This window comes from Mercenaria mercenaria, chromosome 2 (genome assembly GCF_021730395.1).
Source record: "Mercenaria mercenaria strain notata chromosome 2, MADL_Memer_1, whole genome shotgun sequence".
NCBI lineage: Eukaryota > Metazoa > Mollusca > Bivalvia > Venerida > Veneridae > Mercenaria > Mercenaria mercenaria.
The window spans coordinates 12,348,758-12,365,562 of record NC_069362.1 but is presented as its reverse complement, the minus strand read 5'-3'; the positions used below and the strand labels follow the sequence as shown (position 1 = coordinate 12,365,562).

At 31.6% G+C, this 16,805-nt stretch overlaps 1 protein-coding gene across 4 annotated transcripts in view; it reads left to right on the top strand.

The window, feature by feature from the left end:
* The window catches only part of LOC123563193 (fibrillin-1-like), a 42,424-nt gene extending 37,209 nt beyond the window's left edge, over window positions 1-5,215 (top strand). For all 4 annotated transcript variants that reach the window (XM_053530014.1, XM_053530008.1, XM_053530006.1 and 1 more), the window contains 5 exons: window positions 336-505; window positions 728-833; window positions 1,089-1,120; window positions 2,622-2,745; window positions 3,132-5,215. In XM_053530014.1, the coding sequence (XP_053385989.1) occupies window positions 336-505; window positions 728-833; window positions 1,089-1,120; window positions 2,622-2,745; window positions 3,132-3,459 (760 nt within the window). In that variant the 3' untranslated portion in view covers window positions 3,460-5,215. The remainder of the gene's footprint in view (window positions 1-335; window positions 506-727; window positions 834-1,088; window positions 1,121-2,621; window positions 2,746-3,131) is intronic.
* Window positions 5,216-16,805: the final 11,590 nt, after the last annotated feature.

Here is a 16,805-nt window from a genome sequence, read left to right as displayed (position 1 = left end):
TCAACCCATGTTTCCTTTAATATTGCTAGGTTGCGTTTTTTTACTTCTAAAGTATCTTCCTATAGATTATAATTGAAATAAAAAGCCGTTAAAGGTCTGCCATAATTGAATATTGGTAACAAAATATAAAAAACGGACTTCGATCTAAAACATAGATTTTGTGAAAAAATATTTTTGATATGTAGCGGGTACATTTAAAATGTTTCCCAGTCCTCATCGGGGGTGTGCACCGGTAATGAGAATACAACAGAATACCTTCAGATCTCACGCACACACCTACGATTAAAAATACACGACTGACATTTGCCTAATATTCAATTTGTTGTTGTTTGTAGAAAATTCCAGGACAAAGATGGGAAAATTGTTATTGTAGCAAATTATACGGTTTGGTACAACGAAAGCGGGATGAGTAATAAAGAAAAAGACAGACTACTTCGTGGATCTACTGATCTCGTTGACGGGACTACTTTGCTGTACAATGGAAAGTCTGTACGCGCAAAATTAGGTACAACGACAAAAGTTAGCAGTGCTCGTATCATTCCACAGTTAATAAAGTCGTACTTTTTTCTAATGGACACATGTCATTAGATTATTAATTATTAAAAATATGATGTGGACACCACTGTAAACGCGCAGATAATGTCAAAGTCTTTGGAAAACATTGCTAGTGATACTTATTCCATGTATTTATTCGGACTTGAAATAAAATCGATATTGTTCTTTACAGATATGCCGGAGAACAGAAGTGGGCTTTGTGAGGTACACAAAATGCTTTATGGAAACTGTGAACCAGGGTTTGATTGCAGAATTAAAGGAAACATCCCTCGCTGCGTGTACGTCATAATTTTGCTATCGTTTTAAGACTATTGTTTGCTGTTATGAATGGTAGAAATAACTGCGTTTTATATTAGTTATTAAGATGTTCGACACAATGACTACATCGTTAGATCTAGTCAGATTCGGCAAAATTTCAGTTGTTCATTACAAAAAGCTGAGACAACAAAGTTATTACTTAAGCGCATAAGCAACCACATTGTTTGTTTACTTAAACAAAATGATTACTACTTTCATTTTGTTTTTAATTTTAGAAAAGCTCAGCCTACAGAATCACGTCAAAAAGGTAAGATTTATTACGTACATTTGCATGCTTACGCATTCAATTTCCAACGAAACTAAAAAAATCAGTTTTCAGTTTTACAAATCGTTTCGTCCAATTAAAAATGTATGCATTGACAAAGGGAATGAATTTAAGACTGTAACATAATAATTCATCTACTATTGCAATTTGTTCTATAGAAAAGTTTCTTAAAATCATAAGCAGAACAAGATTCGCCAAGACCTTGGCATTAAGTAGATACCGTACTTAAAGTTCTTCGCGTACTTTGACTTTTGTGATTTCATTTTTTTGTGCAACAGTAAAGAGTATGCGTAAACAATGGACTTTTAGGAATGAATTAAGGTCAGTCGGGATAGTGACAGCGAATACTAAACAATCGTTTGATGAAGTGAGGTATTAAGTTGAACACTGAAAGTACTGAAACTCATAAAATCAAAGTTGAAAATGGACAAAGTTCTGTGATTTCGTCGTTCTCCTACTGCGACAAGGGCAAAATATGAAAGATTTGAGTGCATTATGTTAAGTGGCACTGCCAATTAGTACGTTCATACTCTAAAACAGATTTGAGAAATCTGAACTGTTTTGACTGATTAAAATTATATTGATTTTTATTTTATATTATATTTTTGGTTTACACGGAAATTGCCGTCAGCTAACATAGTCAATACATTGATGATTCAGTGTACTCCAAACATATTACTCTAGTTCACGTAATATCGGGTAGAGTGTAAGGGTACACCATACACTGTCTAGCTATAGAACCTGTTGTTATAGCGATGTGATGGGGAGTCCACCTTACATGTGAGATGTCCTAGGCTTGAGTCCCGGACACGACTTAAACGGTTGCAGTCTGTTACAGTACAGTATGCATGTGAAGTATATCGGACTGTTTAACTGTTCTATATTTGTAGCGGTCAGTATATTTGGCCATTATTAAGCAGTTCAGATCACTGTTGAATGTAAAACCAAATATAAATGATCAGCTATATTATGTCCGTTTTATGTTTCTCGTTTATATGACTTTGAAGAGGAGAAGTTACATTTCTTTGATAACAAAATTCTCTCAAATACAAAAAGTATTAAATGTTCATATGCACCATTTGTTAAAATATCATAACTAATTTTATTTCGAGAAATATATAAACAATTGCATGTATTTTTAAAAGTTTTTAATTTCATGCCTTAGTTTTGAAAACAGAGGCACTGCCTCTATGTTTAGGCAGTTACATTGTCACATGTATAATACTTGCCATTTCATGAATACTTGATCTTAAAATGTTACATACTTAATTTTTATTTCTATTAAATCTAAGACTACTAAAATATTAAAGATAAGCTTCTTCTTCTTCTTCTTAAGCCCTACACTGAGTTAAGATTAGCAATAGGTCAGGGTTAACACAGATACTTATCTGGAGCTGTTTCACACTATAATTAGTTAATGAAAGGTTCACTTTTCCTGCTATAGTAAAAACGATATAATTAAATACAATCATATTTACAACAGGTGGATCCATTGTCTACATTGCTCCTGTTCTGGTTGTTATATTATTGGTAGCGGCTGGAATAATTGCCTTCTGGTATATAAGGAAGAAAAGGAAACACACTAGTGATTCAGGTGTTAAATATAAGTACGTTGTATTTATGTCTTAGTAAAATGGTAAATGGAGAATATTTATACATGATACAGATTAATAATTTAATAGCTGAATCATGATACAGTAGCATTTTATGTTCTTCCAGGCACTAAACTGCTAAAAAGAATTATCACAGTTTGGCAGTTTTGCTACTGCTGTAAATTCTGATATATTTGCAAGACTCAGTTTTGCTATGATTACAATTTGAATTAATTCACTATGCACAATGAATGCCAATATGTGATATATATAGAGCTGTTTATAACAATAAAACTTCTGCACGAGTATTTATTTCGTGAACACGGGGAGTTAGCAAATATATCGCAAGTTAACACATCCTGAATTGTTTTTTATTTTGTTGTATTTGATTTTAATTTCAGAAGGGAACGATCGGCAACACTACTGAGCGAACTTCCAGAAGGAGAGAACACCTGCCAAGAAATGAAATGTACAGAGGAGGCTACATCAAGATTTTCCGCAAGTGCGCCATCATCAATCACGTCGGATCTTGCAGGCGGCGAGGAGATACGAAACTCTTCAGAACTATCCGATGATAAAGTCAAGGGGTCATCCAAAGAGATCTCAAGTGACAATATGAAAAGGGTTTCCTCACAATCAGAAGTAAAGGAAACAAAATCAACCAAAGACAAGAAAGAAGACAAATCCATTCTTCTGTTTAAAGAGGAACTACATGAGTCGCATGCATAACAAACATAAGTGACCAGACGAAATGTTACTATGAAAGTTCAGTGTTACAAATATACAATGTACTCGTATATCTAAAAGTATCATGCTGTTAATAAAACATACGGAGAGGTATGAGAGAAAGCAATTTAACTCCGTTTAGAATATAACCAGGGAAAAAATGAAGTACTCTCTGATGCAGGATTGTGCTAAATAAACTATAAGCTTTCTTATTTGTTAATAAATTTGGTTTGAGTGTTTACTAATGCTATTGTTTCATATCAAATTGTAGATAAACCAAAGTATAATCAATCTGTATGAATTACTTTACGAGTATGATATAAGAATTAATTGCGATGTTTTTGTAGATGTGTTATGTAAGTTATTACTTTTTAATACAACTGGTCGTTTAATGATTTAGCGTTTCTTCGATGCTCCCCCTATTGGTATAGCACTTTTTGTGAATATATGCCCCCTTTAAGTAGCAAAATGAAGTGTTAAATGTTAAACCATGAATAATTTGAAGTAAAAAGTAATACGCTTTAGGGTGCCGTTAAATAAATTTGTATTGAAAAAATATATATAGGTCAACCGCTCATATAATGACGCAAACTGATTTCGATAAACGTGTTCATGTGTTACTGTTTGGATGAGGTTATAATGGCCCAACCTTCTTGAAATTACAGTATGTGTGTGTGTGTGTGTGTGTGTGCGCGCGCGCGCGCGTGTTTCGATGGAAAAACTAAATACCAACTGCATTATATTATGCTAATCGGTTATCGTTTGTAGTTTATAAGAGTCGTTAGTTAACTTGGTTCTGTCTTATAGTGGAGTTGTAACATTCATTTTGAGTCCATTCAATGTCTCTATATAACAGGATTCCGCTTAAGCCAGAGGTCAGAGCGGTCAATTCCTCATTTAGCTTAGTTCAGATAACTATGTTCTACATATAACTGCATGTTTAGGTCATTTTTGTTGCATTATACTTTTTATATTTGTTTTGATATTGCTTTGTCATGAAGTATCTGAATAAAACGATGGTGGCCATGTTCGATCAAGTTTGACTGTCACTGTTTCTTTCTTGCCGAATGAAAAATAAGACACTTTTTGATGAATTTTTATCTTTCTTGAAAAAGTTCCGGCATTTTAATATTGTGCTTGAGCTATCTCAACAATGAATCATATGCTTGAAGTAAGCATGCCGAGCTGAGCAGTGCCACTTTATTTACAGACATTTCAGCTACAGTCAAAATTGTAAATCTCGAATGTTATCGTTTGATTTCTTAGTATTCAATCACATTGCATTCTTTCAATCCAACTGTTCATGTTCCACTCTGTAGGCTACAGTAGATTCTGTGAAGCTGAGTAAGTAGAAAAACAAAGTCAACCAAAGGCATAATGATGATATAGATCTATATTAATAATAACATAACAGAATAGAGACAGTTTTTCTTATGATAGTTTTTCGTTTCATACAAAAGTAGGAAGACAATTATGAGGCAAATGGACTACTGAGAGCGTTATACATAACACTTTGTACTCTAGTTTGTAAATGTTGTTTCATGGATATTATTTTACATAAGAACAGATCAAAAGCAAAACTATCTCATAATTTCATACTAGCAAGTGATATTTTCTTTTTTTGGTAACTGAAATTCTTTTTATCCGATATAACATGTTTTGTATAGTTTTGTGCAATAACAGTTATTAACTATAAGAAAATAAACATTGTTTGAGCAATAACAATTACTAGCTTTTGTGAAATAAATCTTAATCCATTGTTTTGTTTTGTTTCCTTTTGCTATTAAATGATTTATTTCGAGCAGAAGCACACCGTTTAATCCCCCCTTCTGTTTTTTCTTATTTTAAATATTAGATAAGGGTGTAATCTAAAGGGGAAAAAAAAGACAAATAGACAAATATGTTTTATCAAAATTAGGAATCAAATTTGCATTAAAAAGTTCCTACTTCCTAGATCAAAACTACAGGAAAATTGTTTTTTGCTGAGCGTATTAAATAATTATTATAGCCATTTCATTGTCAATCGAGCAGCCTTTAGTTTCAATCACCAATTTATTCAACTAGGACCATGAAGAACGTATTTGCACATTCTCAGTCTGCATTTTTTTGTCGTTCAGTAATAATACCGTGAAGTCTTAAACCAAACCAAAGTACATTGCTCACGGAATGCCGTACTTACATAATGTGTAAATATGTACAATTCATATTTAACTTTAAATAGGAGGGCCATGATGGCACTATATTGCTCGTGTGACTCAAATGTGTATTTGATTTCTCGGCAGAGGACGTCTTACAATGCTACATGTATATGGTCTACCTCTTGATGTTATAGACAGAAAATCTTTTTATAAGTTTTCTGATACAGGTCCGTCTCAAAAGTTAACTATATAGCAATTTGTCTTATAATTTTTCGTATACCCCTTTGTTGGCTGAATAATAATCACATTTAAGGGCATACCATATCTTTGCAAAAGAAAACATGCTTTAGTGCACTGTTTCTGGGTTTATTTTGTGTGGAAGATTATCTTTGTTGAGACGCTATACGGTTTTACTTTCATAACTAGGAAACACAAAAAAACTTGATTAGATATTTTTTGACCAAAAAAAACCATCTTCTATTTTATTATATGATAATATTATTGTCCGGTCTGCATCGGTCATTATATTATATTATTACTGCTGTCTGCTTTCTAATTTGTGACGTTTCTGATATGTGAATATCGATAAATCGCTTAAAATATTCATCAGTTTAATATGATGTACCACTGAAACTCATTAATAATACAGAATCACGTTTTATTTGCAAAAATAATATATGCGTTTCAACGTAATCTTAATTCAGACATTACGTTGAAACGCATATATTATTTTTTGCAAATAAAACGTGATTCTGTATAATATATGCGTTTCAACGTAATCTTAATTGAGACAGCCCCATGTGGTTCTGGGACGATCTGTGTATGAAAAGAATTGGAACCACTGCCTTACCCTTGCATGATCGTAAGAGGCGACTAATAGGGTCTTAACACTTGGTTTTGCAGTAACTCTGTGATTCCAGCAGGTATGCAAATTTTGATTCCATACCTCATGTTTTTATTTCGATGTAAATGAGATGTGGAACCAAAATTTGTAGTCCTGTTTGGCGCCATTTAACCTATACTGTGTTGGTGCGCCGAAAAACCCAAATAAATAAATAAAAATTAATTGAGACAACATAGGGTTATGTGAAAAAATATAAGACAAATCGCTATGTATTTAATTTTGAGACGGATCTGCTAAACAATTGACCGCCATTTGCAGGCTCATTTTTTACCCCATAGACAAAGTCTCAACGAGCATGAGAATTTAGACAAGACGATTTTTAATGTTTTTCCTATTTATGTGTATGTAGAACCAGTAAACCCCAGGGTGGTACTAATTTTGACCACAGGGAATTTGGTAGAGAATCACTACACCATGTGCATGCAAAATATCTAATTTCAAAATTATGTTAACATAATTATTTGCAACATTCATTAACATCCGATATTAAACTGTCGCATTGCAAGTAATCACAATACCATATTGTCAGCCTATGGGACAATTTCCGATTTCTTCACTAGGGGTGATCGAGGTAACTATTGTGACAGCAAATACACACAATACAAATAATTTACACATACAGAAATTATTGTTTCAGGGGTAAACCATTTAGTGAACTAAAATAAACTGTAAACATTACAGCCCAAGTTAAAATTTAAGTTGATGGCAAGTGTACGAGGGCTACTTCGCTACCTGTGACATTTGTTTATACTGACGTGTTCCACAATTACTGCACTAGAAATTGGACAAAACCCACAGTTCGTCACAGTAGCTAGGGCCTTCATGTTTCCTAAATATAACAAAATGTACGGATTCCTGACTAATATAACGAAAAATAAAGTCTGTAAACTAACATTTTACAGACCATTCTGTGTAAATATAAATGTGGAAAAACGAACCTAACTTGCGGATTTAGGCAATAGTCACACGTGCTCTTCTCTAGTCGTTGCTTTACAAGTAAAATCAAAATATCTTTTGCTAGTAAACATCTTATCCAACGTTCACTTTTTTTGACACATGAACACAATTAGTCAAAGTTCAGTATTATTTCGCTTGGTTGCGTTCCATACTTCCAAAGAATATTCTTATCGATTTTATTGTCAATACTTTGATCAAATAGTTCTTCGCGAATATATAATTGTTCAAAGGGTACCATAAGGAACCGTGAGTGTTGTTACGCATTTAATTTCAGTACCTATTATTTTGCTGTTTGATGAATCTTTCATAACCTTCATATCGTGCTGTTATGGATATAACTTACAAAAAATTACGGTATATTAAATATCCTAATTTATATATGTATTTTGATTTCAACACATGCTGTAGCACGAAATTTGAATCTAGTGAGCAAAATTCCTTTCACCAAGTCTGAAATAACGTGTACCATTAAAGGATGTTAAGGCATTCACATATACTGGCTCCAAATGATCGTACAATGGAATTTTTATCAAGATCGAAAGGTTTTGTCTGCATTGTACGTTTATATTTTATTATTTAATTGATATAACTGCTTTGACTATTACAGCAAAGATGTAATGATATATAAGCATGATTCTACCAGTCCGTACATACATGTCAGACATAAGCCAATGTTATTGATTTGTTTTCCAAAGGTACTAGACACTACAAATATTTTTATTTAAGTGATTTTTTTCAGTAATCCAAAATAAATATAAACACTGACATTAGATAACGGCAAAGTTCAAATGTACATGACACTACTTGCGATATGATATATTAACCATTGCAGCAGTGCCGATTTAATCTTTTTATTGATTAGAAGGTCCTAAGAGGGAATAAATTCATTGTGGAAATTGCGAAGCATTATCATCCTCTGAATATTCTTCTCATCAATATTTTATCACGGAGGATTGATTTAACCGTAGAAATACTGAAAGACGTTCACGTTTATGGCCCAAATGTAATATAAATCAAGTTGTTTATGGTTTTGTTTGTATTGGGTTAAACGCCACATCAATACAAGTTAGGCTATACGGCGACATTCCTGCTTTTGATGGAATATGATGACCTTTCATGCATTATTTCAGGCACAAGCGACCACCTGAGTAGGTACTTCCACCGTCCGTAAGCCAGCTTGACGGCCTCGTCATATGAAATAATTCTACACCCAAAGCGAACAGCGGTGAGGGGGCAGTGAATGGAAGTCAGCGGCTCGTCCGTTGAGTTCCCCATCCTCCTCCACTAAATCAAGTTGAAACTGATTATAATATGAATAAGTACGTCCACTTTATACAGATTTGAGGAAAACATGTCTTCGTTTTTGTCGCGTTGAGCGACCTGTGGAGTTTCCACTTTTTCTATTTCATAGATATCAATGTGTATGGAATAATATGAATAAATTCAAATCAAATAAAAAAAACAAAACAACACAATTGTTAATTTAGGTAAGTGCTTTAATTAGATGTCTACAGTTCAAAGCAAAAAATTGATTGATTGCTTTATTGCTATATCTAGCAACTATATCTTTTTTTTTTTTCTTGGTGTTCAAAGTGAATTTACTACTTAACCTGAAGGGGTAGAGTTACACATCTTTATAAATTTTTTTTTTTTTTTTTTTTTTGAACCACTTTTAAGGCCCGTTTATTTCGTAAGTACATCAATACATCAATACATCATATACAGAAATTTATACAATATTATAATTTTGAATGCACTATATAGCTAGAAAAAAGGGAAACAAACAAGAAGAGTATGAACAGGAATAATGTAAAGAAAAAAAAAAATAGTAACGGCCTTGGTAGTAAACATCGTTTGTACATATTACATATTCAACATTGGTATAAAATTTCTCCAATCATTGTTGAAAATGTCAAGAGAGGAGTTTTGAAAAGCTCTATACTTTTCGATTTTTAATCTGTTAGACAGTTTTTGTTTAAAGATAGATATGTTTGGTATTGTTTTCTTCGTTTTACAATTATATATTTAATATTTGGAAAACATGAGAATGAATGATATTATTTTATTTCTTGAATGAAAAAAGGATATAAATTTATCTTGAGTAACATCTATACCAACTTCAATAAGCCATTGAAACAATTCGTTCCAAAAAATTTGTGTTTTTTGGCAACTCCAAAATAGATGTTCTTGACTCTCTATTTCCATATTACAAAAATCACAAAGACTGGACTCATTTAACCTGCAGTTAAAAAGAAACTTATTTGTTGCAATATTTCTGTGCAAAAAGTTGTAATGAAAATTTTGTAGAACGTTATCTTGACAGATAACAAACGCATTCTTATATATTTCGTGCCAGTTAAAGGATCTGTTTGGGAAGTAATTCTCCCATTTTAATTGGGACTTTGGTTTTACATTTTGAATCATTAGCCTTTTTTGTTTCTGTATTTGCGTTAATTTTTTGTTTAAAACGTATGACTCTGTTTTTTCTAGAATTTCATACGTATTTGTTTTGTCAGATATTATAGGGGGTATAATGTTTTTTAACTTTCGTTTCCATTCTTTTGGAACTGATGAAATAAGTATGTGATAGTTTAAGAACTCATTATTAGGAATATTGTATTCTATTTGTAACTGATTGAAAGTTTTGAAATTATTTGTGTCTGTATCATAAACATCTTTAATACGGTTTATGTTTTTAATTTTCCATAGCGGGAACAAAAGTAGAGAGTTATTATTCTTCACATATGAATTTTGCCAAACGATTTGTTCTAATATGTTTTGAGGATTTTCAATAAAATTTATTTTACTCCATGCAATTAATATATCATTTATGAATTTGTTTTTTAACTTTAGTTTTAATATGTCTTTTGTATTTATATTGCATTTGAATAAAGATATTCCTCCTAAGTGTTGCATGTGTTTCTTTATTACTTCTTTCCACAGTCCATTATTTGAGTCGCTTATTATTCTTTTAATCCAGCTTGATTTTAAGGAGTTTAAAAATATTGGTATGTCGATCATATTCAGGCCCCCATTTTCAAATTCTTGTATTATTATGTCCCTTTTAACTTTATCCCTTTTTGAGTTCCATATGAATTCATAACAACTTTGAGTAATTCGTTTTATAATTTCATCCGAAGGATTAGGTAGAACAGAAAACAAAAAAGTTAACTTTGGAAGAATTAGTGATTTCAATACTGAAATATTACCTATAGTTGTAAGGTGTCTAGCTTTCCATCTATTAATGTCCGATTGAAATTGTGATAATCTATTATCATAATTTAGTCTAAGTATTTCATCAGTACTTGAATGAAAAGTTACACCTAGGGTTTTTACACTTTCTGAAGTCCATGTAATGTTTTCATATTTTTTTCTACAGTATACTAGGTCATGTTGATTTCGGAGCGAGCCTATCCTAAGAACTGTACATTTATTATAGTTTAGTTTAAGGCCTGAGATAAACGAAAATTGTTCAAAGATGTTTATCGTTTCTTTAAAAGTGTTTTCAGAACTGTCTAAAAGCAGAGTGGCATCGTCTGCAAACATGCTGTTTTTAACTTCTATATCAAATATCTTGAATCCTTTAATATTCTTATTTTCTCTAATGGCTAAAGAGAGTAGTTCAATAGCTAAAATAAATATGTAAGGGGACAAAGGACAGCCTTGTCTCACTCCTCGTTTAATATTAAAGGAATCAGACAAGAAACCGTTATATAGTATACAACTTGTCGGGTTTTTATAAAGTACATTTACCCAAGTTTTTAAATTTGGACCAAAATTAAAAAGATCCAGTGTTTTAGCAATAAATGCGTGATTTAGGCTATCAAAAGCTTTTTCAAAGTCAGCAAAAAATAAAATGCCCGGTTTATCATTTTTTTTCTGCATACTCTATTACGTCATATATCAGTCTTATGTTTTCACCGATGTATCTTCCTTTGATAAAACCCGTTTGACTGTTATCAATTAAATTATTTAACACTAATTTTATTCTGTTAGCAATTACTTTAGTTAATATTTTGTAATCAACATTTAACAAGCTTATAGGTCTCCAGTTTGACAACAGAGATAAATCTTTATTTGGTTTTGGAATTAATGTTATCAAACTTTGTGCTTGCAATTGGCTTAAATAATTATTTTGGAAAGAGTAGTTGAAAGAATTAATGACATCATTTTTTATTTCGTTCCAAAATATTTTGTAAAACTCAACATTTATACCATCTGATCCTGGGCTTTTCCCATTTTTCATGTCTTTAATTGCCTCTGCGCATTCTTTTTCTGTAATTATTCCTTCGCAAATTGTTTGTTCAACTTGGCTCAACTTTGGTATTTTTGTTTCGTCATAAAAGTTATATTCTGAAGTACTTTGTTTTTCTTTTTCATAGAGATTTTCATAGTATTTCTTTTGTTCCAATAAAATTTTGTTTTGGTTTGATGTAACCGAGCCATTTACATTTAAGTTCTTTATCAGTTTGCTCTCAGCATTTCTTTTCTCTAATTGTTTTAGTAATTTGATATTCCTTTCACCATTTTCTACTTTACTACTTTTAGTTCTCATTATTATACCGTTTATATTTTCATCGAAATATCGATCTAATTCTGTTTTTTTCATATTTAGATTTCTTGTAAGATTTTCGTCAAAATTGTTTGCTAACTTAATTTCAATTTCTTCAATATCCCTTTCAAGTTTGTTAATTTGTTCTTTTTCACTTTTCTTTTTATGTCTTGCGAATTTAATTGTTTCATTACGAATGGTGCTTTTAATAACTTCCCATCGAATTTGAGGATTTGTGTCTAGATTTAATAAACGTATTTCAGTTATAGTTTTTGTGATCTTTTCCTTATAGTCTGTATCCAAAAGTAAACTATTCATTTTAAAAACACCTGGCCCTCTCTCTACTGGATCGAAATTGAAAGTAATGTATGCAATCGAGTGATCAGATTTAAAACTTGACCTTATACCCGATTTTTTAACGAGATTCATCAAATCATTTGAAACAAGAAAATAATCTAACCTACACGCCATATTTGAACGTACTTTCGAACGCCAAGTAAATCTTTTTGTTTCAGGGTTCTGGATCCTGAATGTATCTGAGAAATGATATGTTTCAGTTATATCTTTTATCTTTTTACGACATTTCAAATGTGTTTGTGTGTTTCCACCTTGTTTGTCAATATAAGGGTCCATAACAACATTAAAATCGCCTCCTGTTATAAACACCTGGTCATTTCTCTCTTGTATAAATTTTTCGAGTTTTGTAAAAAATAAAACATCATCTTTATTTGGTCCATAAACATTTATAATTACAACCTCCTTATTTTCAATCTTTACCTCCGCTGCTAATATTCGTCCTATTTCAATTTCATACGTGTTTACCAACTGAACATTTAAACCACACCTGAACAAAATAGCCACGCCTGCCTGGTTACTAGAGTTTCCACTGCAAATAATTGTCCCACCCCATTCTTTTTTCCATTTTTCTTTTTCTGTTTCTCTAAAATGTACCTCTTGGAGTAAACAAATATCAACGTTTTGAGTTTTTAACCATTGTAAAACAGCATTTCTCTTCTCTTTACCTGATATTCCATTTACATTATATGTAAAATCTGTAGTATTAGTCATTCAAATGACTTTTTAGATAAACCTATACTACCAAAGCAGTTCCTTTAAAGCAAGATTTCAAGTGCGAGACTAAACGCAAGAAGAAAAAAAAACTATCAAAAATAAAGGATAGAATTTCTTATAAGGATAAGAAAGTAGTAAATTATCCGGTCGCCATTTTAACAGTACGTAAATTACATATTTTATTGGATACTCGTGTGTTAAGTTTTAGAAAAAAAATATCTACATGAATGTTTAAAAACAATCAGAATTTCATAATCTATACAACCTTAATTAAGTGTCTGAGAATATTCATCACTACTGACGTAATTCTAGTCATCATACAGAAAAACAACAACATAGAGACCTACTTCTAATACACATACATCTAATGAGAAAGGTTACAATTCAAAGCTTAAAAGGAAATATAATTGTAAGTTGTCAATCCATGTTCTTTTTTCTTCTTCCGACACAAAAGTAAGAAGAAAAAAAATCGAGAGACTATGTATATTAAATATAACCACATTAACGTTGATTATGTATATACATATATCTATATACAGCAAACATCAACTATCATTTTGACAAATAAACAAAAAGAAACAAATGATACGAATGTCAATATCAGTACTTATACCTGCATACTGTGTACAGGTTTTGGTTACTACGAAGATTGCTACATGTTTTCTTACAAATTGTTTAAAGTAACACAAATCAGTTATTATTACGTCTTTACAGACTATGTTGCATATAAACAATCTGTCTATCCTTCTATTTTACTTCTATCGAAAGCTCGAAACTTTGAAGGATATTTGATATATCTTATTTCACGCGTATAGCTGGTAGCAGTTTTGCGAATATATATAAACTGTTTTATTCAACATCGCGTCCGATCAACAATTAAAATATTTTACCACTATTTTCTTTTGAAGGAAGCGTATTTATTATATATTCAAAATTACTTATGTTTTTGAATAATCCTATATGTAAGTGTAGCTTTCTATTAGAATTATTTGCAAAATTATATAATAAAGGGAGGTAATAGCCTCCAAGATATGAATAGAAAATGTTTCTTGCTATCTGTCCAATATATCCAATTTTTATCCAATAGGTGTAGGAATCTATTGATATAACGACCCTCAGGCCTATTTGATGGAAATTTTCACAAGTATAGTAGACGCAACTTGACCGCGATGGTTGACCTTAGGCTGATTATTCATATCGGTTATTTCATTATAGAAATCAAGGGTGTTTAGAGTAGCCGTGTATATTTATATGGAATTAGTTTGTATACAGTGCAGTATCAAAGTATATATACTTTCATTTGATAAATTAAAACTTTCCAATACACCTATTTATATTTACACAAAATTATATTTCCTTTTTCTCGCAACTATATCTTGATAATTGAATGTCACATCTATTATACCATCCATTATATCTTAATATATGTCATACTCTTCTGCACTGTAAAATAGATGTACAAACCCCAATAAAGTGAATTTGAGATAAACATGTATACTTTTTTAAGTTATTTTGCCAAAATTGTATTTGACTTGCCATCACTTCAGTTTAAATCTTTATATACTTCCCAATTTAAAAATAAAAGTGCACTTATACAGCAAATATAGAATAAAGAAAAAATCACTAGTCCGTGTTAATAGACAATCACTAGAAAGTATTCGGGGTTCTATTAAATAGATGCCATCCAGAGCAAATTACAGATATTTTATATTGCAAACTACAAAACAATTTATACATATATTTTTAAGTACGAATGTACATATTTTCTCTCAAGTAACATTACATGATGGCTTAAATATAAATAATTAACAATTAGCAGAATTACATGACAGCAATACGTTCATTTTGAAAAAAACAATTTGAAATAATTATAATGCATTTCTTCCAACAGCCTGTTCATTTTAGTCTATAGTTAATACGTAAAAATAAAAATAATGTTTAAGGTTATTAAAAACTACATTAAGTTAAAATATCCTGTCAGAGAAATGCCGGAACTTTATTTACAAAGTACAGGATATGAATAAATAAGATATTGTGTAGTCTGTTTCGGTCCATTGCAATATTCAACCGGCTAACCAGAAATATTTGTAAATATGTGCTGTAAGTGGTCAAAAACAGTTCAAAACAACAAGATTTATAAAGAGTAAGTTACTAATACAATAGAATAGAAAGTGGAAAACCACAGGTCGCCCAACACGACATAAATGAAAATATTGCTCACTTTGATTGAGCCTGATCATTAACGACAGTGGAAATGTTAGCTACCGTCAACGCCCTCTTGCCCTGGGTTAAGCAGGACTCAACATTTACAAGGCCAACTATACCTCTCCATTGTATAAATAATATTCCTAGATATTATCCATCATATTGGCGGTCGAAATTGTTTTATAACAGAGAAACATTCAAATATAAAATATTTTTATCATTTACAGTGCTATGCCATTAGCACAGAATATAATGATGTTTCTTCCACTACAATCATGGAGTACAGTATACTTTCTCTCCGAATGCTTTCGCAACGTCATAAAATTTTAAAGAACATCTATGTATTACCGCATATGAAAAGCCTGGAAGCTTTTATATCTGTTACGAAATAAAATGGTTGAAAGTGAGTTAAGAAACGAGCTTAAGGCTACAAATTAAAAAAAAAAACAACATCGTGGCATTGTTACCCCTTTGGTTTCCACCAGTTATATAGAGACAAATGATGGAAGCATGCACACATTTATGAAAAAAGAACACATACAAGCGATATCACAGCTCGATTTTCCATCATTTCACGTATTGTTCTTTTGGGCTTTAAACGATTCGTGTTGCAATCCTTTTTATTTGTTGGTGTTGACAGGTTTGCAACGCTTTCATTTTTACTTATATCTCTTCATACTTGTTTTCAGAACCTGTTTTTGGTACAGAAACTTCTTGTGCATATTCAGATACAAAAGACATTGCTAAAATCTCTGATTCTGTTAAGACGTACTTGAACGAAACTTTTCTTTGTTTGATGTGTTTAACAGCCGTAAATACAGATGTATGTTCATGAGCATACTGCTGATTATACTCTCCGCTAGATGTACTTGAATAGTGGTCATATTCACGGTTCACAGAAGCAGGTGGTATTTCTCAAAATTATTGCTGGTTTCGACATGGAGCATTTAGGTCAATATTGCGTCTACTTATTCTAATACAAAAAGAGGCCAGTCACATTTGCAACGACAAGAAAACTGGTGTATAGAGGTATAATAAGCATTCCTACCTTACTCACGTTGGCCTTATACACAGTTCTAATTGTGCAAGTGTCTATAATAGGATTATATTTTTCATTTTCTGGTATAAGATAAGTTTCCGTTCCAAGAAATACTACAAACCTGGTAGCAACTGCAACGTATGAAGTGTAGATATGCGTCTTTGTCCAAGAAGCTGTCAACTGAATAAAGTTACACGAAGCTGTATATCAGTGCAATGTCAGGCCAAACACATTTACTTGCCACACGGTTGGAGCATATTAAGGTTCTCGTTTGCAACGTTCTTTCCATTACGGACATTTTATGATGTAATATTATATTATGCAAATTTGTTTTGCTCCGATGTTTTACTTTTAATAAGGGTCCTTTTCACACAAGTCACATATACTAATTTTTAAAGATTATAACAAAATATGCTTCTTCACGACCTTAAGATAAAGGTGGAAAATCCTCGAGTACATATCAGAACACTTTAAGCCTCATTT